This window comes from Nanorana parkeri, unplaced genomic scaffold (assembly GCF_000935625.1).
Source record: "Nanorana parkeri isolate BGI_ZX_2015 unplaced genomic scaffold, ASM93562v1 scaffold400, whole genome shotgun sequence".
NCBI classification, from domain to species: domain Eukaryota; kingdom Metazoa; phylum Chordata; class Amphibia; order Anura; family Dicroglossidae; genus Nanorana; species Nanorana parkeri.
Genome location: NW_017306668.1, coordinates 1,009,453 through 1,031,276, shown reverse-complemented (window position 1 = coordinate 1,031,276; position 21,824 = coordinate 1,009,453). Strand labels below are relative to the sequence as shown.

Below are 21,824 nucleotides of genomic sequence, written 5' to 3'. Positions count from 1 at the left end.
ACATATACATACACACACACACACACACACACACACACACACACACACCATAACAAATAATACATTTTAATGGCATTTTCCCAGAATCCATTTAGAACCAGCAGATAATCCCTCTAAAAAACAGAGCAATTCACTGCAGAGGGAATCATCAGATGACATGTGCTGACTAGGCCCTCATGATTAGACAGTCCAGACCAGCTGTACTCTTACCACCAACAGTTTCCATATGGGAGAAGCAATATCCTGCATGAGCAAAATATAAAAAGAGATTCTGCCCACTGCAGACCTCAATTCCCCCCAACAGACGTGTGATCAAAACAAGACGCACACCCGGGAAACAGGTGCCTGTTACCCATCTTGTAAGGTTGACCATGTCAGTGTTAACTCATCATGTCAGGTCAAGCATGAACCCTATTAATAAACAGGCAAATCTTGTATCCATCCTATCCAATGAGTTAAAAGCACAGAAATAAACTTAACAGCTTAAAAAGAAAAATTTCCACACTGTTTACTCAATACCAGCAAAGACACAAACAATACATAATAATAACAGATTGTCATCCTCACATGAATTTCCAGTTCTTTCACTAATTATAACTGACAATAGCTCCTATAAAGAACTTGTAGAATAATTGAATGCATTTTTTGGAACAAATAATAAAAACTAAATTATAATTTAAAAAATTATTGAAAAGTTTTAAATAAAATATCGAAAAGTTTTAATATGTATAATGAGAAATATACTTTTTTTTTTAATATATTTTTTCCCTTACAAAACATGAAAAGTTTAAAAAACAAAAAGACGAAAACACACGCTGAGTAGTTATTCTTATTTAAATAGCAGTAAGTGATTCTAAGCCTTTATCTGTGGCTTGTAAAATAAATTGTATATAGTCACCGAACCAACTTTGTACGAGCGCAAAGTACACTGATGTTATATTGTTCGGATTTTCTAAAACCATTATGTCCGATTGAGCGCTAACTGGAGTATAATATTTAAATCCCTTTGTGAAGTGGCAATTCATATTCTATTACTTTCTCTTCAGCTTTCAGCACTGTAGAGAAGCAGCAGAGGGATAAAGAATGACCAACTGTTCCTCTCATAGTAACAAACCTACTAATATGTGCTAGTTTAAACTTGATCTATCTGTGAGTCAGTGATCCATGAAAAGTGGGGGTTAATCAGGATGTTCAGAAAACAATAGCTGATAGGGTAGCAGAGACGCTACTTGCAGACTCACATCTGTGCAGTTTTAGAGCTCCTTTTTAAAAGGCAAGGGGTTCATGCAAGAGAAGAAAAAAAAAATCTGAGTTCTTTGAAATATATTACTCTCAAACAAATACATTAATCATTGAAATTTTGTTGTGGCTTAATCTGAGCTCGGCTAATAAATTAAGGCTGTCGCTTGCCAAGGTAACTCCAGATAAACTGTAAAAGTTAATGTTAAACCACTCTGGTTAATGAATAACATTAATACCATAAACGGTTGCTATAGTAGCCTTTGCAGTCCTCAGTCCGAAAGCAAAAAATCAGGTAATGAGATGGTTCACTCTGGATTATTTAATACAACTTAAAAAGACCAAAATTGATGTAAAAAATACGGTAGCCCACAGCAACTGATTAGATTTGAATTTACAATAATCAGGTAACTAGAAGATGCATTTCTGATTGCTTTATTTTTTGTGCTTGGCACTTTGCCTACTGAAAAAAGCCTTTGTGTCCTTCTAAATCAATAACACATATGTTCTTTTACATTAGAATTTTTAATTTTTTTTCAATGTCTAATAAATAAAATAGTCAGCTGTTTAACATTGTCAAAGAGATTCAAATTTCAATGTCTCAGTTGCTTCTGACTGTTCATTAAAATAAGACTTTTGTACCCCATAGTTTAGCCAGGAATAGTGATTTTACAATTACACCACCCGCAGTAATGATCTGGCATTGCAATCTAGCTATTATGATATAAAAATGTTCTCAAGATAAAGGGTTATGCTGCTGTGTACATGGGAGCTGCTCACAGGTGCAATTCCTTTACATTCATAGACCTGAAAAGCTGGTAGAAAAAAAAATTAGGAAGAATAGTAATACATAAAGACCAAATTATAATAGAAGGTGGATAACGCTATCCTCACTTTGTTATACTCTGCAGTACTGCGGCCCATTCATAAAATGAAGACCATGGTATTGATTCTGTCATGTGACCGAGCTCCCCTTTTGGGTTTGATTTTTTTTTTTTTATATACTCCCGTCAATTTTATGTGCTCCACCAGTTTAGGACTCCAGAAGCCGGCAGAGTGCAATGTACATTGGCAAAGCACGCTATTGTGCTTTAAAAAAGTCTCAAGCTCTTTTATGGCTATACAGTTCTTTTTGTAAATGCATCCCTTAATTTGATTGTGCCCATCCATTTATTAATAGTGTATGTCTAATTGTTTTACAGTTTTATGTGCTCTGATCAATGTAAACCTAAAGCACCTGAAGCATAACAAGAAATATTTGCTGGTTGCTTACAGCAATCAGTTTGAATTCTTATTTTATTTTTAAAACTGGACTGCAATTGGCAGATGGAAGCTGATTGGTTGCTATGAGAAATAGTTTTTCTACATCAGTCCCATACATCCTAATGCAAACACAGAAAGTCTCCGTTCACACCTTTACATGCCGCAAATGTGCACAAAATGTTCTGGAACTGAAGGCAGAGGTGTGAACTAGCATCACTTTTATGTGTCCATTATCTTTTCCTTTCAGGGTACGATAGTGTTCTGTCTGTGGACTTTAGGATGATTATGGTTTGGATCTAGTCCAGACATGGTGTGATTGAGATTCACACCATGCGTGGACTAGATCCAAACCATAATCATCCTAAAGTCCACAGACAGAACACTATCGTACCCTGAAAGGAAAAGATAATGGACACATATTGCCCTGTCTAACTCCTGCAAATGTTGACATCAAAATGATTCACTCAGTATATATGCCCTCTTGTAAAGGTGTCATTGCCCCAACAGGTTTCCTTTAACCAGTTGACATCCGCGGTACCAAGCTGCTTACATAGTGCCCAGCCACTATATATATATATATATAAAACCTGCCAAATGATTTGTATTTTGGTTCATCCAGTCCTGAGACTTACACAGCTTTGCCACTCATCACAGCCCTGTATTGCCAGGCAGGAAACCTACAGGAAAATTTTTCTATGGTAGTTATAATAGAGGTTTAGGTTATACAACATGCCACCTTTTAAATGCTGCCACCTCGCTGCTTTTTTTTACACTGCCCCCTATAAATGCTTAATTTCCAAAATAAGTCCTATTGGAGTGGAAGTATGTACAAGAATAGAAAGCTGGCTTTGGGAATGGGCACAGAGAGTAATGTTAAGTGAATCAGCTTCTGAATGGTCGAGGGTTATGTGTGGTGTGTCTCAGGGTTCTGTCTTGGGGTCAGTACTGTTTACCTTGAGAGTTTAGATTCGGTATTAGCAGATGACACCAAACTCTGCACAGGGTGCAACAATATTACTCAAGGACCTGGAGAAAAAAGGAGAAAGGGCAGCTACTTGGCAAATAAAGTTCAGTATTGAAAAATGCTCAGTTATGCATATGTATACTAAAGATTCTGCATGCAAAATAATCTTTGAGAGTTATTTAACCTGGGGAATCAGTGCTGGAAAAAGATTGGGAGTCCTGGTGGGCCACAGACTTAGCAATAGCATGTAATGCTAGTCCACAGCTAGTAAAGCAAGCAGAATACTTTCATGCATTAAAAAGGGTATCTATTCGTGGGATAAATCAATACTTTTACCACTTCAAAAAACACTGGTTAGGCCAGTATGCAGTACAGTCTTATTCACCAATCAAGAGGAAAGATGACCTTGAATTAGAAAGATTTCAGCAACACAATTATTAACGGGGCTGGAGGACCCCAGGTATGAGGAATGTATGAATGAATAGGCAAACTACACATTCACCTTAGAGAAATGGTGCTTAAGAGGAAACATGATTGTTGTCTACAAATTAATCAATGGCGACTGTAGCAATAGCAGAAAGATATTTCATCTAACTAAGGTATCTGACTCCTACAAGTTGAAGGAAATGAGTTTAATCTAAAATTGCATAGAGGGTTCTTTACGGTTAGAACAGCAAAAATGTGGAAATCCCTTCCCCAGACGTGGTGTCTGCTGGGAGTGTCAAAAAATTCAGAAAAGTCTTGATACAATATACAGGGGGACATACATTTATAGAAGACTCACACTTACATAACAAAACATTGGTTTTTGAAAACAGGTACAGAAAAAATACACGTTGACCTGCCAAAACTCCAGTAAGCTTTGAACATTCTGTAGTTAGCTGACATGCTGTATTGCAATCCCAAGCAGTGCTGTCAGCCTTGTTTAGTGCTCCTCATCTGCAGTAAAGATCCCCCATGTTTGTAGATGAAGAGCAGGATATTTTTGCTGCAGTACAGCAGGGGATAACTGGACAGGGATGTCAGTGCAGCAAAGGAAGTTGTGTCACCTCAAACCAGCTCTCTACATTTCTACAGAATCAGGTATTTTTACTGCTTTACTGTTGAAAATGAATCTAGAGCCCTCACTTTTTTATTTACATTTTGGACAAATTAGAGAAGAGTTACTGTATCCCTGCTATGGATTTACCCTCTCTGTTTTGAAATGAAGATAAATTACAAAACAGAGTTGGCACTATCACAGGCATAGATGAGAAACCTTCCAATAGGGACACTTGTTCCGGCAACAACATTTTAAGAGAGGATTTCCCTAACTTTGGAGAAATGTCCTCACTTACAGTCAGGCTTACAGGACAAGAAATGAAGGAAAACCTCCTAAACAAGACACAAATGACAAAAAAAAAATGTCATAGGGTTATTTATTCCCATCCAAAATAAATAAAAATAAGGTTGGGCATCATACAAACTTTCACCACTATTCACTTATAAAGAAAAGGACATTAAGATGTATTGTTACAGTCACATTGATCTCATCTCACTTTAAAAAAGCCAGAGAATGAAGAACATCCTTCTTCTAGCTAGGGTAGAAAAGGCTTGAAAAGTTCAACCCCAGCTGCAATTTGTAAGGCTGCAGCTTTAGGCACACTTACAAGAAAGGAATCTGACTCCTAAATCAACATGAATTAGCCTAAATAAAACAATCATTATTTTGATTGTGTCATATTAGACCCAATGTAAATTGGACTTTTTGTTTTCTTTAGCGCTTGGCAAAATTCTCTAATTTTAACTTCTGCTACAAGTCCTGCCTAAACACAACAGGTTGCACATCAGTTTACAGGCTTACCCAAAGCATGTGCGAATGCAGCCTATACGCAGACCTGGAATCTCCCTTCATACCAGGAAAATCCTAGTAAGCACTAATGAGCAGCAATAAGAAGTAATATTGGTCTCCCTGCCCAAGCTCAAAATTAGGCCCTTGGGATTATGATTCAACAGCAGCTCGGTAGCTTAGGAACAATGCAGCTTATCTACCCACAGAAACAAAAGGCATTTTATTTCCTATAGAGCGATCCACAAGGGCATTCGCTTTGTGCGTAGACTATCATCACTCATGAGCCTGTTATTGTACAGTTCAAGGTTCCCAATGTCAATTAAAGCTTTGTGAAATCTGATTTGGACCATACACCACCTGAAAAGAAACACAACTACTAGCCTCACTCAGGTGTTGAACACATGATCATTTATACCCATATGAAAATGATATAGAAAATACAGACATCTGCTTCTGATGATGCTTTTTTTTTTTTGAGCCTCTTCTAACCACAGTTATTAGGTCCCGTTCACACCTAGGCGTATTGCCGCAGCTGATTCAGCGTATTGTCGCAGCTGAAACAGCTCAACCCCAGGGGTCCCATTCTTTTCTATGGCCCCTGTTCACACCTTTGCGTTTTGTCGCAAGCAGAAAAGCACCTGTCGGGCAAACTAGTACACGAGCTACTTTGGGGCAGATTTCAGCATGTTTTGTCCCTATAGACTCAAAAGAAAACATTTGAAAACGCAAGTTTTCATTATTTTTGCGCGTTTTGCCAATTCATATAAATGTGCCAAAATCTGCTTGCAAAAAATGTGCGACTTAAAGTGACATTAAACCCTCAGATTTTTTAACATAAACCAATACTGTAATGTGTGCCTTACTGTAATCCATGGTAGTTTCCCTTCTCTTTGCTGCTCTTCCTTTTAAATCCTCATGTCTTCTCATGCTTGGGGAGAACTTCCCTTTGCAGCTGAGTGCCTCTTCCTGTAGTGCTGGCTCAGGTTGCAAACGTACACACAGACACCATGTAGCCATTCCAGAGACAAGGCAGTCTGCTGCAAAACAGAAGTTCTGCCCAGCATGAGAACAGATACAGATTTAAAAGGAAGAGCAGCAAAGAGAAGGGAAACAACCATGGATTATAGTAAGGCACACATTACAGTATTGTTTTATGTTAAAAAATCTGAGGGTTTAATGTCACTTTAAAGGATAGCTATGGGGTTAAGGCTTTTCCCCATAGTTCTCCTTAGGGTAACGGGAGGACACAAACTGAGACGCCGCAGTATACCGCGAGCAGCTGCTGGCGGTATGCTGAGATGCCGCAGCTGAAGCGGATCCCGACAATTGTGCCGGGATCTGCCCAGCTGCATCACTGACAGCTGGCTCTGCCTATCTAAAGGCAGAGCCAGCTGTACCCGCCCCCTCCCCCGTCTGTTCCGCCAGTCAGCGCTGGCGAATCGGAAGAGAGTGGTGACAGGATCGAGAGGTGAGCGAACGCCGGTATGTATTCGCTCACCTCCCGATCTACTGAGCCGACCTGTGACAGTCTCATTGTCACAGGTCGGCTAGAACTATGAGGTGAGTGAAAATCACTCACCTCATAGTTCTCCTTTAACAAACACGTGCAAAAAAAATGCTCAAAAAAGACATGCGTAAAACGCACTTAATAGGTGTGGCTTTGGTGTGAATGCAGTCTTAAAGTTCATCTCTGAAAAAATGTGATCTCCATCCCCTTTCCACCCATTCAGAAATAAAAAGACGCTCTAACCTTGTTTTTTACTTCATTAGTCATATGACTCTTAACAGTGCTAGTCACAGCCCAAGCCTGATGCCCCTTGTCATAAGGTCGTTACACTGCAGCATTTTTTGGGAGCCTAGAAGGATGCAGCCAGTGAATAGCCAATAGGAAGTGTCCACACAACACCATGAGCACAAGAAAAAGGATGTTTGTTCTTTGCATTCAAAAAGATAGAGGACCCAGGTCCTGGCCTGCTACATTGATTAAGGAAAGTGAAAGTCAGGACTGTTCAGTTTTTATATTTTTAAATTCATTCTAGGTATTAGTGAGGAGAGGGGGTGAAAAAATATGGCTTAAGTGTAACTACTAACGCTTAATAGGTGTGGCTTGGGTGTGAATGCAGTCTTAAAGTCCATCTCTGAACAGGAGCTTAAAAACCCCCAAAAACTGCCCAAGTGCTTAATAAAATGCGGCTTTACTGCATGTCTCACCTTCTCTTCAGCACTGTCCCCCGAACATACTTTGCTCCATCTGATAACGATAGTCCTGTTCCGGGTTGAATGTACCACGTCCTGTGGGCTTAAGCGCCTCATGGACCCCATTGCCCGAAAACAATAAAAGAGGAAAAAGAGCACGCTCTTCACATGACTGGCGAGAAGACATATGCATACATAAATATGGCACCAGCATTAGGTGCCCAACCTGAAGCTGCCTTCTAAATTTGAATTCCTTTATGTGTGGATAGTATGAACATGGTTGTAGTTTTTCTACATACGGTATATGACAAGCTGACTCGAATTTACCAAATTCAAAAGTACATTATAACACTAAACACAATACAAAATTGCTTCAGATCAAATTGTTTTACCCAAATCCAGGCAACTGCCTGTCCAGTCAAATAACCCTGACCCTCATAACATGAGTTAAGTATCAAGGGCAAGGCTATAACTTAATCCATAATCAAGTAATTAAAAAAAGTATTATACATATTATGGCGCATTCTTAAAATGACCCTGTCACTACATGGTCAAAGCAGAATTACCTCTAAAAGAAGAGGCTTTATACTTACCTTTCTGGTGGGTGCTCTGTTGAAATTCAGCCATTGCGAGTATTTAATCCTTCATGTGGGTCAAATACCTGCTCCCCTTGCTGCACCCTATGGCACTGAAATTAATTATTCTCCTCTGTGTGTATATTTCAGCATGAGCTATTGTGCTCTATGAACAGGCCATTTTAAACAGAAGAGATAAAAATGTGAAAATGAGCCTAAAGTTCCATCTACTGGCTTAAAAGGAGAATACAAAGTAGTAATACGTAATATTTCATATTTGACTAAAAAAAGACAGTTTTTTAAAGTTAATAATAAAATGTTATAAGATGCATACAACAAATTGATTGAAATTATACTTAAAAAGGGGCAAATGCTCTTAGCAAAATGTATTCTAAAAGGGAATTCCTTTTGTAAAATGTATTCACAAATGTGTTAAAAAGGATATCTCAGGGAAATATTAAAAAGTCCTTCTCACAGCAGAATAATGTACTATGTTAGCAATACTACAATTACAATTGTATATTTAATTGACTTTGAGGCCAATGCTGCCTACATAATAAATTATATTAAATGTCTTCACTAATATAATACATTAAGCAGTCATTACAAATCCGTAAAGACCCATCACTGCCATCTACATAAATATATGACAGCTATTGTACTAACATTCCAGCAGCCATTTATCTTCATTGCTTTTAATATAATAAATACCAATTGCATTTGCAATGATGTGTAACATTTTCAACAAGCAACAACATCTATTATGTTTGCTGCTAGTTTTGCAAATTTAAAGAGATTTGCACAAATATTTCTATTTGGACCCAACTATAACATTTTTAAGGATTCTCACATCTAACACGATTTAAACCTATCATAAAATTCCACTCCAATTAATGAAAAAAGCCACCCAAATGACATATTTTTTTTAGCTTATTTTTTTTCCTTATGTTTATGCCGAAATGCTTAGACAAAACATTGCAGCACCAGTATGTGTCTGGCAGTTTACCAATATGCCCTCATTCACACCTACCAAGTAGGTGCGATTTGTAGTCCCTGTGGCAGGAATTTGCAATTTTCTGCAGCAAGAATTCCAAATCTTCTATTAACAAGCGGCAGCTGTCACTCATTCATTTTAATTATTGGGTCACAGTGGCTGCATTTGAAAGCAGCAGAATGCTGACACACCGCATGTAATCATATGTCATACAATTACATGCGGTTAGGAATCAATCACTATACCAGGATGTACGATCTATGCGTCCAGGGATAGTGATTGATTTCTAACCAAATGTAATCGTATGACATACCATTACATGCGGTATGTCAGCGTTCTGCCGCTTTCAAATGCAGCGGCTGTCACCCAATCATTAACTTGAACAAGTGACAGCTCGCTTTTGTAAATGGAAGATTTGGAATTCCTGCTGCAGGAAATTGCAACTTCCTGCCGCAGGAATTTCAAATTACACCTACTCGGAGGTGTGAATGAGAGCTAACTCCATAACTAATTGCCTACTTAAATAGTTTTTTTTATTAATTAAGGGACAAATAAGGTCTACTGGCTTTGGTACAGGGTTTTCATAAAAAACCCAACTCAAATTTCTTATTATAGACTAACATGAACACAAGATGGAAAAAAAAAATGTTCTTTCAGTTTTGTTTACATTTTTTTTTAAAGTTGTGGAGGCATACACTGATTATTTATCCTCCTAAAATTACATATTCCCTGTTATGTGCTGATCCAGCGGCTTTAGTCATCAATACATCACTTCCTAGCAAGTATGCAAAATAAGATTTCTGACTTTCCTGATCTTCTTGCTTGTGCCTGGTCAGTGCCTCCGGTGAAGCCAGATACATCCAGGCGACTACCGTATCATTTTATGGAGTTCAGCAAGGGCTGCATGTTTCTGTTAGTACAGGTTTCCCTTAAAAGGGACTTTCAAGTATATGGCAGATCACAATAGGTTAAGGAGCCCTCTTTACAGAAACAAACAGCAACCTCTTCTCAAAGGGGTGGGTGGATTGATTGTGCAGTCTATGCTGTAGCAAAGGGGCCAAAAAGACAGAGGTACCTTAAAGAGGGCAAAGGTAATCAAGATAAGAGGACAATACTTGCTTTCACTGGTGAACAATGCTGATAACAGCAACCACACTCCCTTACAGCTAAACTGCAGGCACAAAAGCTTTCATTTAAATGTATTCCTTAATAGCCACAGAGTATATAAAACCACTTTGTGTGTGTCCCGAATGCCTTTGCAAAACCATACACTACTTTGCAAAAGTAGTGATGATGTCATCACAGGGCTCCACATAGCCTTTGAAGAGAGCAGAGCTGTAAGTGGGACCCAACTACAAGCTGCCTCAAGAAAACTACAGTGGGTAAGAAGAGGAAGAGGTGGCTGGGTACAAGACCATTCATTTGGCAGTGACCGGTTCCCATTAAAGAAAACTTGCACAGAGGCAAAGTGCAGGGTTTTTTTTTAATGCTGGCTTCACAGAAACTACACAAAGAAAAAACAAAATTTGAGTTAGAAATGTTTTTGTAAATATCTATTCAGCATGGACTTCAGCTTAAATAATGTTTAAATGCTTATTATCTGTAGCATGATGTAGAGTGTACTAGTGCAGACAATGTCACAGAAAGTGATGCATGTAAGGCAAATTATGCTAATGAGGGTACAGCTAGATTGAATGGAACAACGAAGTTTGAGATATAACTGGGAACAGGACCAAATGGACAGCTGCACATGCAAGCATTACATATTGTTAAGTGTCCTGTAAGTTTACAACATGAGGAACTCACCCTGAGCCTAATCTCGTAGATCTGCCATGGTAACAGGCCGTAGGGTGCTTCACAGGACTAGAGGAGGCCTTAACGAGAATATTTACACTTTAACTGTTTCCTTAAAAGATATACACGCACCGGCCACTTTATTAGGTACACCTGTTCAATTGCTTGGTAACACAAATTGCTTATAAGCCAGTCACATGACAGCAACTCAATGCATTTAGGCATCTAGAAGTGGTGAAAGGGACTTGCTGAAGTTCAAACCGAGCATCAGAATGGGAAGAAAAGGGATTTAAGTGACTTTGAACGTGGCATGGTTGTTGGTGCCAAACAGGCTGGTCTGAGTATTTCAAAAACTGCTGATCTACTGGGATTTTCATGCACAATCATCTCTATGGTTTACAGAGAATGATCCGAAAAAGAGAAAATAGCCAGTGAGCAGCAGTTGTGTGGATGAAAATGCCTTGTTGATGTCAGAGGAGAATGGGCAGACTGGTTCGAGATCATAGAAAGGCAACAGTAACTCAAATAACCACTCTTTACATCCGAGGTATGCAGGATACCATCTCTGAACGCACAACACGTCAAACCTTGAAGCAGATGGGCTACAGCAGCAGAAGACCACACCAGGTACCCCTCCTGTCAGCTAAGAGTAGGAAACGGCTGCTACAATTTGCACATGCTCACCAAAATTGGACAACAGAAGATTGGAAAAACGTTGCCTGGTCTGATGAGTCTTGATTTCAGCTGCAACATTCATATGGTAGGGTCAGAATTTGGAGTAAACAACAGGAAAGCATGAATCCATCCTGCCTTGTATCAACGGTTCAGGCTGGTGGTGGAATGGTGTGGGGGATATTTTCTTGGCACACTTTGGACCCCTTAGTACCAATTGAGCATAGTTAAAACGCCACGGCCTACCTGAGTATTGTTGCTGACCATGTCCTTCCCTTTATGACTACAGTGTATCCATCTTCAGATGGCTACTTCCAGCAGGATAATGCACCATGTCACAAAGCTCACATAATCTCAAAATGGTTTCTTGAACATGACAATTAGTTCACTGTACTCCAATGGCCTCCACAGTCACCAGATCTCAATCCAGTAGAGCACCTTTGGGATGTGGTGGAATGGGAGATTCGCATCATGTATGTGCAGCCGACAAATCTGCAGCAACTGTGTGCTATCAAGTCAATATGGACCAAAATCTGTGAGGAATGTTTCCAACACGTTGTTGAATCTATATTTGAAGAATGAAGGCAGTTCTGAAAGCAAAAAGGGGTCCAACCCGGTACTAGCAAGGTATACCGAACAAGGTGGCCAGTGAGTGTATATTTGTCCACCTTTTTAGCTTAAAGGGTTTACACTCATAGGAAAGATATCCTACGCAGTCCCTAAACACCTTTCCATAACCGTAAACTCATCATATTTTACAAACATAGATTTATGTTCTTTCCATACCTATAGGTCATTTGCACAAGGAGTGAAACCTGCCCCAAAAAATCCTGCCAGTTTTGAAAGCTATCATATAACAGAGTCCAGTGGCTTACAGCTCATGAAAACCCCAAGAACCCCAAATCCACAATCTCAAAAAAGTAGATTATTACATGCAATCAATAAAACAAGGATTGTACATAGAACAATATCGGACCTCTGAAAAGTACAAGCATGCATATGTACTCAGTACTTGGTTTGGGCCCCTTTTGCAGCACTTACTGCAATTACTTTTGCACAATATTCTAATTATTCGAGTTTCACCTGTAAATAATATTCAGTAGAAGAGGAAGATGTCACAATAGGGAAACACCTTTCCTGATTCATACTGACTCACTACAAACCATGCACTTTTGTATTTCAAATACATACTATTGCCCTAGCAAAGCATGACAGATGTGAAAAGATAAATTGCCCCACAAAGAGCACTGCAAGTGTTTACTTAGGCAAATTGGAACTGTCCTGAGTTCACGCAGATACTGGTCCTTGTTAACTAAGTGGTGCTTCTAAATACCAAGGTGTTGAATTGTTGAAAATTATAGAAAAGAGAGTCCATTGGCCATAGTAACTGATACAATGTGATTTTTATTCTCTGGAGAAAGAGTAAGAAGTGGTATGACTGTATGTCATGGGGCAAAGTTTAAACTCAGTAGTTAAATCTTACAAATGTATTCAAGTACCTTAACTATTAACAAAAATGTAACCCTTGTGTGTATCACTCAGCTGTAAGGCTTCAAATTATCTCTGAATTCATGTCGACACTGTCCTTCCTTCTGGAGGGTGGCTACTTTTGTTCCCTATGGTCCCTGTGTGTGTTGTAAGGTAGCTACTGCTCCAAGCTCACTCCCGTAATGGACTACAATCCCATGTTTAGTTTACTAATTTGTATTGAGATAGTAGTCCATCCTGGGAGCGAGCTTGAAACGGTGGCTAATTTACAACACACACAGGGATCATGTGGAACAAAAGTAGCCACCCTCCAGAAGGAAGGACAGTGTCAGCACTAATTCAGAGATTATTTAAAAGATCTACAGCTGAGTAATGCACAAATAAGGACCAGTAATGCTAACAGTTAAGGTACTTAAATGCTTTTTTAAGATTTAACTCCTGAGTTCAGTGTCCTTACTCCCTTGTGTTGAACTGTATTGTAACTGTGCTGTCTCCATCTTTTTTGTAAAGCACTGTGCAAACTGTAGGGACTATATAAATCTTTCATAATAAAATTAATTATAATAATATTCCGTTCACAAAAACAAAAGAGCTTGAAAAAAGTAAATGTGGACTTTTCAGATATTATAGATGGATTTAATGGTCTGCGGCAGGGTTTATACATTTTTAAGGCTAGGAGGCATATAACTGACATGGCATCCCAAAATATTGGCATGGCATCCCCACATGCCAGAGCTGAAACAAAAACACAGCAAAAATAAAGAAAATAAAAAAGTATTTTAAAAATTCACTATTAGTTATGTTTCCCTTCCTTCTTTTTTTTCTACTTCAGTGTGATTTTGCGGTCTAAAACCTCTCTATTTTTACATATCAGAAGTATGTCCAGCAACACATGCAAAATAACGCTGTTCATGCAGGTGAAGGATGTAATGCAACAAAACAGTACCAACCACAGAGGTGTGTTTTAAATCAGTAACAATTTATTCACACTTTTGCAGTTTGATGCGCTGCACCAAGTGCAATAAGCCACACATTAACGTGCGTTGCGGTCACTTGAATGGGCTAGACACATGCCAAGCCATACTAAAAAAACATGGTAGTAGTGCATTACTGTGTGCTGCAGTGCACTGCAACACATGTGAGTTGGCAAAATACGTTGGGGGTGCGACTAAGAGTGAATGACTTTGCATGCGCGTGTTGCATGGACGTGTTACAGCACTGCAATAATTTTAATGGGCCAAAAAGATCTTTTGATGTTTTAAAACTCAGTACATGAGTGAATGGAATGATGAAATGAACACCAAGCCATTTCAGAGAAAAGTATTTGCAACTATTGCCTGACATCTTTGCTCTTAATAATCCATAGACCTTATTTAGCATAATTGACAGCTATAACAATGTATGCATTTTTAAAAGTAACTTACCATTCAATATTTCCTTTAATTGTCGATACCATATGTCACAGAAATCTTCACTTAGGTTGAGAAGGCTAATGGAGTCATCTTTCAGTTTGTGTCCATTCCTGATGCACAAAAATAGAGTGATTCCCAACAAGGTGCCACCTTTCTCCTGTCCTGCTGCACGGCGGCGTTTCAGTTTCACAGAAAATATATCTTGCAGGTCAATAGATTCCTCTTTCTGCAGTTGGCTGGTTTTGGAACTGCCTATTTGAAGAAGCATATAAGACAAAGTTTACAGAACATAGAACACATATTTCTGCCTTGCTTAATGTTCAGAACTAAATTTGAGTTAAACATGCCTTTTAAGTCAAGCCTTTACAACTTCCTTTAACAGGCTAAGATGTACAGAACAGTTACAGGGGTGATTACAATAGCCAGCAATTGTTCATATGTATTAATTAAACCTTTTCCCAAAAATGTTTCTGTACCTGTCTAAAAAAGTATTAGCTGAAGTTTGGCTGTAATTTGTTTGTCCCTTACTTTAAGCGGAACTAAGGTCCACTGTACTGTACTTACCTCCCCTTGGAATTCAAAAAATTCAAATGCATTGACATTTGACTGTACAAGGCATCGTAGGTACTAAAAGGTTGCCATTAAACTCTATATACTCGACTCATTATGGACATACAACAGTCAGGTAAATAATGTAGCTTTGAAGCAGTTCAAAGTCTAAATGGCCAAAAGCTGCAATATCAGTGAATTACCTGGGGGTAGCCAGGTATGCTAAAATCTTTTTGTATTGTCTTTTGTATTTGGTCACATAAATAATATGATGGCAGCTTTCCATTTAGAAGCTATATATATATATATTTTTTTTTATTTTTTTTATTTTTTTTGTGTGGCCACCATAATACCTATGCAGTCCACTGTGTTACATTACTGCATGTGCATCAATTTAGTATGAGCTGCCAAAGCACATCAACACATTTAAAAATCATACATAACACTTTGTAATGTAGCATACCAGGATACATTAAATTAATTTTACCTAAATGTACCACACAAGCTGTTATGCATTAATGGATGGTAACACATGTGATACCCCAAAGCATAGGTCTGCAGGAGGACTACAAGATCAGTTTGATGTAAATAATGTGGTTGGTGTGTGTTAAATAGACTCAGTTGAAACAATGAAAGTCAGAATAACTGATGTCCCTGCAAAGAGAGTACATAGAAAATTGTAAAATCTGCGCTTGTGGGTAGACACAGTATAAAAGCTGTAAAAGCACTTTTGAAATCATCACTATCAGGGTGACAAAAGAGTGAATTTATTGTTTACACTGAGGCCTTATAGAGCCTATCACAAACTGTTTGAACACTTTTGTTCAGTTGATCTTTGCACTATAATACTTATATTTATAAATTTTTTGTGATATTGATTACACTTGATTTTATGGATTTTTCACTTAAATATCACCTTTTAGCGCTGCACATTTAGCACTTAAAGAGAGTACATAGTTCTCTGCTGCTTGCGCCTCTGAATGCATCTACTGTATGATGTAGAGGAACCGCCAACTAATTTCTCTTCAGAAACCAACCCTTTTGGTAGTGTCCATCTCCGCTGTCTCTAGCTGAGCTCAGTGGTTCCTTTTATTGATCCCTATATCACTACTGTGTCCCAGAGACACAACAGTAATTAAAAGGAAATATTTCCAAAATTCTATTGGAAGATTTCCCCCCTCCCCTTCTGATGTGGTGGGCACCTTAGTATCCATTTTAAACTAAAAAATAAAACAATTATTTGTTTTGGTTTAGATAGACCACAAGTCATAAAATAATACTGTGAAAAAAAGTATAAAATCTTACATTCTAATGTAAAAATGTGCAGACTGAACAAACACATAAATTGCAGGATTTGCAAAAGGCATTTATAGGAAGGCATACGTAGTTCCAATGTGTAATATTCTCTGAGCCAGCTCTAGGAAAAAAAGAAAACTGAAAAGTATTATGCTAATAAGGAGCATGAAGGCCCATGTGGAGCAACACATGCTAAACCACAACATGGGGGCAAATCAGTCACATGGCACAAAATACAATTTAACTGATCTGTGCCATCTCCAATTTAATTTTTGTATTACAGCATACAACACATTCTTGTTACTTAAGAGAATATCAATTGACATCCATACAGCTAATAAGCCTAATGTATAGCTATGTTTTCACATATGACTTATTAGAGGCAATTTAATAGAGATTCATTATTCTTTGGCCCCCCTAAAGGTGCTCAGCTAATCAGTGTTGGAGAGAATCTTGCTTCCATCTGGTAGCAATAAACTTTTCTAAAAGACTGAACAGTATTATTTAATCCTGTGATTTCTTACTGTGATCTAAATTAACTTTTTGCTACTGTTTTGTCATATCACATTGATATCAAATTAACTTTGACGAGTCTAGCGGTCCAGTTAGGAGAAGATAATAAAGGCAATGTGAAAGAAGAGTTTCTTTCAAATAATGTCATTTAACAAGTGATAACTTGCAAATGCTTTAGAGTCACAAATAGGGAATATTAGATTCTAAGAATAGGTTCATTTTTTTAATATTTAAATGCCACCAATTACATATGGCATGCTGTGCAAAAGCCCACTATAAAACACAGGGCTCCACAAAACAAATTATTTTGATCATCCTTAATGTCTGTAACCTTGGAGATACATTGAAATCTGTATTTAAAAATGTACCTCTTTTAGTCATTATATCACCTTTAACTAGGGATGGATGAATGTGCTCAGGTTGGTGGAATCCTGCTTAAAATCTGTGAAAACCAAACTTAGCAGCGAACACTAATAAAGTCTGCGGGTGGCAAAACTTAATACATTTTTCAGGCTAATATGCAAGCTATTGTCAAAAAAGGACATGGTGAGCTGGGCACCTTTAACAAAGCAAAAACAAATTTAAAAAAATAATGTACAGTGTTGAGAGGGCCCTTTTTCAACTTCAAGATCAACACCAAGCCTCTAAATTATGGCATTATATATTTTGAAAGTATAATTGATTTTCTCAACTTTTATATTTAGTTTGGCTTAAATACTATAGCAGCACCCCAATCTAGAGCTGCAGCTAACGATTATTTTCAAAATCGATTAGTTAGCCGATTATTAAGTTCGATTAATCGGTTAAAAAATAAAATACATTTTTAAAAATGGCTCCAGTGATGGGACTACTAGTTTGTATTGAGATTGCAGTCCATCACAGGAGCGAGCTTAGAGCGGTGAAAGTAAAAAAGAAAAAAAAAAGTGTGGTGTGCAATATAGTGAAATGGAAAGTGTAAAATTATACAGAAATGAATGCAGAATGGCACTGGCTATAGAGTACTACAAATCCCAGCAATAGTAAATTATAGCTGGCGGTATTCTGCATTGCGCTGTATAATGTACTATTGCTGGGTTTTGTAGTCCTCTATACAGCACAATGCAGAATACCACCAGCTATAGAGGACTACAAAATCCAGCAATAGTACATTATAGCTGGCGGTATTCTGCATTGCGCTGTACTATTGCTGGGTTTTGTAGTCCTCTATAGTTGGTGGTATTCGGCTTTGCACCCCTATATAATGTGCTATTGCTGGGATTTGTTGTATTCCTCTATAGATGGTGGTATTCTGCATTGCACTGTATAATGTATTATTGCTGGGATTTGTAGTCCTCTATACAGGGCAATGCAGAATACCACCAGCTATATAGGGATACAACAAATCCCAGCGATACATACAGTGCATAATGTATTGCTGGGATTTTTAGTCCTCTGTATAATATACAGCACAATGTACCATCAGCTATAGAGGAATACAAATCCCAGCAATACATTATAGAGCGCCATGTGTGGGAAAAGTGCAAGCTTACCTGAGCAGTCTTCCAGCAACTTGTTTCTGAGATCGGGCCTGTCTATCGGCAGCTGTCATCCCCCAACACCTGCTCCTTCTTACTTCTTCTCCCCACGTCCCTGTGCCGATCGTGGATGTGGGCGGGCAGTGAGCGTGAGGAGGTGCGGCGGGTGGAGCGTGGATGCGGGCGGGTCTGGCAGCGGCGAGCGTAAGGTGGGGAGGAAGTGTGGAGCGTAAGGTGGGGAGGAAGTGTGGCGCACAGCGTGTGTGGAGCCGTGAACAGGGCCAACCAATCGGAAGCCGATTAATCGATGATTGAAAAAGTTGACAACTTTTTCAATAATCTATTATAATCGATTATATCGATTAGTTGTTGCAGCCCTACCCCAATCAAATTAATTTCAAATCGGGGAAAAAAATGCTTTTTTTAGGTGGTTTTGGCTGCGACACCAGATTTTTTTTATCCGGCAGTAATAAGCGTAAATTAAAGGCTAGAAGTAGGAGCCACAAAATATATCTTTATGCTATAAGAAAGTTTACTAAAAATAAATAAAACTAAATCCCTCACTTATGTCTAAATTGACCAGTGGCAAAACAGTTTAATAGTATTATTTGTAAGCTTTTTTTCGCAGTATCACACTGCATTGTCTAACAGTTTACTAATATGTCACAACAGTGTTTGCATCAGACCGGAACTTGATGAGGTCAGCAATCTTGTGGTTTAGGCGCTGCCTCCAGCTGTGCCTGGCTGCTGTGGTTTAAAAAACCTTTTAAAAGCGGCACTGAGGCAGCTGCTGATGAGGTACATTGGTCATCAGAGGGGATCCTGCTACTATCAGGAAATTAGGTTCTTACACAGCACCTCCTCAAAGTGCCACTTTTTGAGCTCTATCTGAGATGGTGGTAGTATATTGGCCACTTTCCTTTTGTGTCAGGGATCCAATAGGGTGGCCACCCAATTGTGGTACCTCTCTTAGATGCCTCAAATCCTGGGGTTCTTGCCCAGGCATTTGAGCATGAAAGATCCTCTTCACCACAGCATAGGACCCCGAGTCCTTAGTGTCACAGAGGACAACGCTGTCCTCAACAATCTCACTCCACCCACATACAACTCCCAGGGTTTGGAAAGGAGGGGAAAAAACCTTGAAGCGTGTCCCATTTCTTCCTTCTCCTTACTGCCAGCACCCCAACTCTCCTCCGCGTATTGCCTCACAGAGAGGGAGGCAGTAGGCAAAGAGTCCTGCTGGCCCTGAGACACCAGCAGGTCCTCATGCTCTTGCTGCTATGCCTCCAGTTCCCGGTTGATAAGGCCACAGAGTGTGTGCTCCACGAAGAACATTAGAGGAATTGTGTTACTAATCCTAGTCTCATCGCAGCTCAACATTTTGGCTGTCTCTTCAAAAAAGGTGTAAATATGCTGCACACTGATTGACGAGCTACTGACACAGTATAAACAATCCCAACTCTCTTATCATACAGTAATCACTCTGGAACTCACTGATGGCACACTGCTGCTGGTGCAATCTCTACATCATTGGCCAACATTGAGTTCCAGTACGTGGAAGACAATGGGTGGGTATGACTGCCTAAAAATCACACAAACTCTTCTGGCCCAATGAAGCACTTCCAGGCTATAAAAAAAGGAACTGCTGTACCACTAGGTAGAAGGCATGTGCCAGTATATGTGTTAACTTTTCCTGAAAAAGATCAGCCAGCAGGTTAGTGCTGTTGTGAAACATGACCTTGCCAGGCCGAAAATAGCTTGGGGTCAGCCAACTCTGGGCCTGGAGAGTTGCCAGAAGCTCTGGCCCAATGTGGCTCCTGTCCCCAGGCATACGAGCTGCAGGTGTTTAGCCTGGGACATTGTAAATGCTCTGGGGCACTTTGGGGGACTACTGGTTCCAGGGGGTCAGAGTATGAGGCCAGTGGGGAGGGGGGGTATAGGTGACTGTGCACTTTCACCATCATACAAGACACATGGTGGTACCACTAGCTCTATAAATGTGATCTGTCCCGCATCCTTACCAGCGGTCAGTGAATTCAGCCAGTTTGCCATTAGGGATATGTAGCATCCCTGCCCATGCTTGCTGGACCATGATCATGTGTACCCTGCCCCTGAAAGCATGGATGTGGCATATGCCAAGCTTCTGAAATATCTTGTACAACTTCCTTCCTGTTCACTAGAGAACTGATATTGTCGTGGATGTAGCAGGAGAATCTGGGGGGGTGGGGGGGCATATGTGGAAAGTGACGAGGAGGCGTGTGGTCCTTTTGCTGCCAACTTGTCTAATTGAGTCATGCATTTGCTCATGCATATGGTACCCAAATGGCTGGTACCACAACTGATACTCTGCAGACAAAGGTTGCAGACCACAATGAAGCTGTCAGCAGCAAATAAGTTTAAACAAAAAGGCCTGTGCCTGTGGGCAGTGCCACCAGATGGATTAGGATGGCTTCTCCCCCCAGTCTTCTGCAAGCTGACCCTGCCCCTAGACAAATCCTCAAATGCTGCTGTTCTGACTCTACCTCAGAACTTTCCTCCTCTGCAATCAGTGGTGCCCTCAGACAGTTTGCCACATCAACACCCACCCCATCCTCATCACTGAAGCCCACCAGGAAATAAGCTCCAGTGGCTGGAACATCTTTGCTGGTTCAACTCCTCACCACTCTATTCACTCTAAAAAATCAAAAACCTTTTGGATACCCATTAACACCAATACAGGTCCTGGCTTAGATACTACCAAGCCAGCACCTTATAGTATTTGTCTTTTTACAGCTGCTGCAAAGCCCTTTACTTTGGACAAAAAGGTACCCATCTCACGGACCCTTTCGAGTAAAGAAAAACGGAATGGTCACTCCTTTTCTACTCCCTTCCTGCTATCTGTATATATGAAGAGCACAGGAGAAGCCCTGCAGCTTTTTTTGGCACAGACCAAATGCTAATTGTAGTCAAAGTAATGTTACAATTTGGCATCTGTATTCTTTTAACACTTTCTGTAATGAGGGCAGTAGGAAAGTAAGATAGAGGAGACAGTAAGACAGTAACATATCATTCATATACAACAGTTTTAGCAGCCTGGCTGCCCTGCTAATAGTCTCTATTCAATTTTACTGTGTACAAGCCTAAAGATAAAAGGGAACATACAGAATATATTACCTAAGAGTTAACTATTGATTTAATGTATATGCATTAAGTTCTTTCCAGAGCCTGCATCCTGCTGGCTTAATTTATTTATTTTTAAATTCAAAACAATATAATGAATATTTACATTTTAGTAACGTGTACAGAAATACAAAAGCATTATGTAGAGTAATACAATAAAGAAAAAAATGTCTTTGAAAATTGATTTAAAAAACCTTTTTGCCTTGTGGCTCATTGCCAGTTTGTTAATACCGACAGAACGTTCTGAATTTTTTTTTGTTCTATGAAACTCCAAATTATGTAAAAACGTTGAGTACGCTTTAACCTATTAACAATAAAGCAGCGGATTTCTATTTACACATGTGTGTATTCAAATTTTATTGGCG

At 39.2% G+C, this 21,824-nt stretch overlaps 1 protein-coding gene across 1 annotated transcript in view; it reads right to left on the bottom strand.

Moving 5' to 3' along the window:
* The window catches only part of CERKL (ceramide kinase like), a 97,998-nt gene that overhangs the window by 53,876 nt on the left and 22,298 nt on the right, over positions 1–21,824 (bottom strand). Inside the window, exon 2 of the mRNA XM_018559494.1 lies at positions 14,441–14,680. Within this exon, the coding sequence (XP_018414996.1) occupies positions 14,441–14,680 (240 nt within the window). The remainder of the gene's footprint in view (positions 1–14,440; positions 14,681–21,824) is intronic.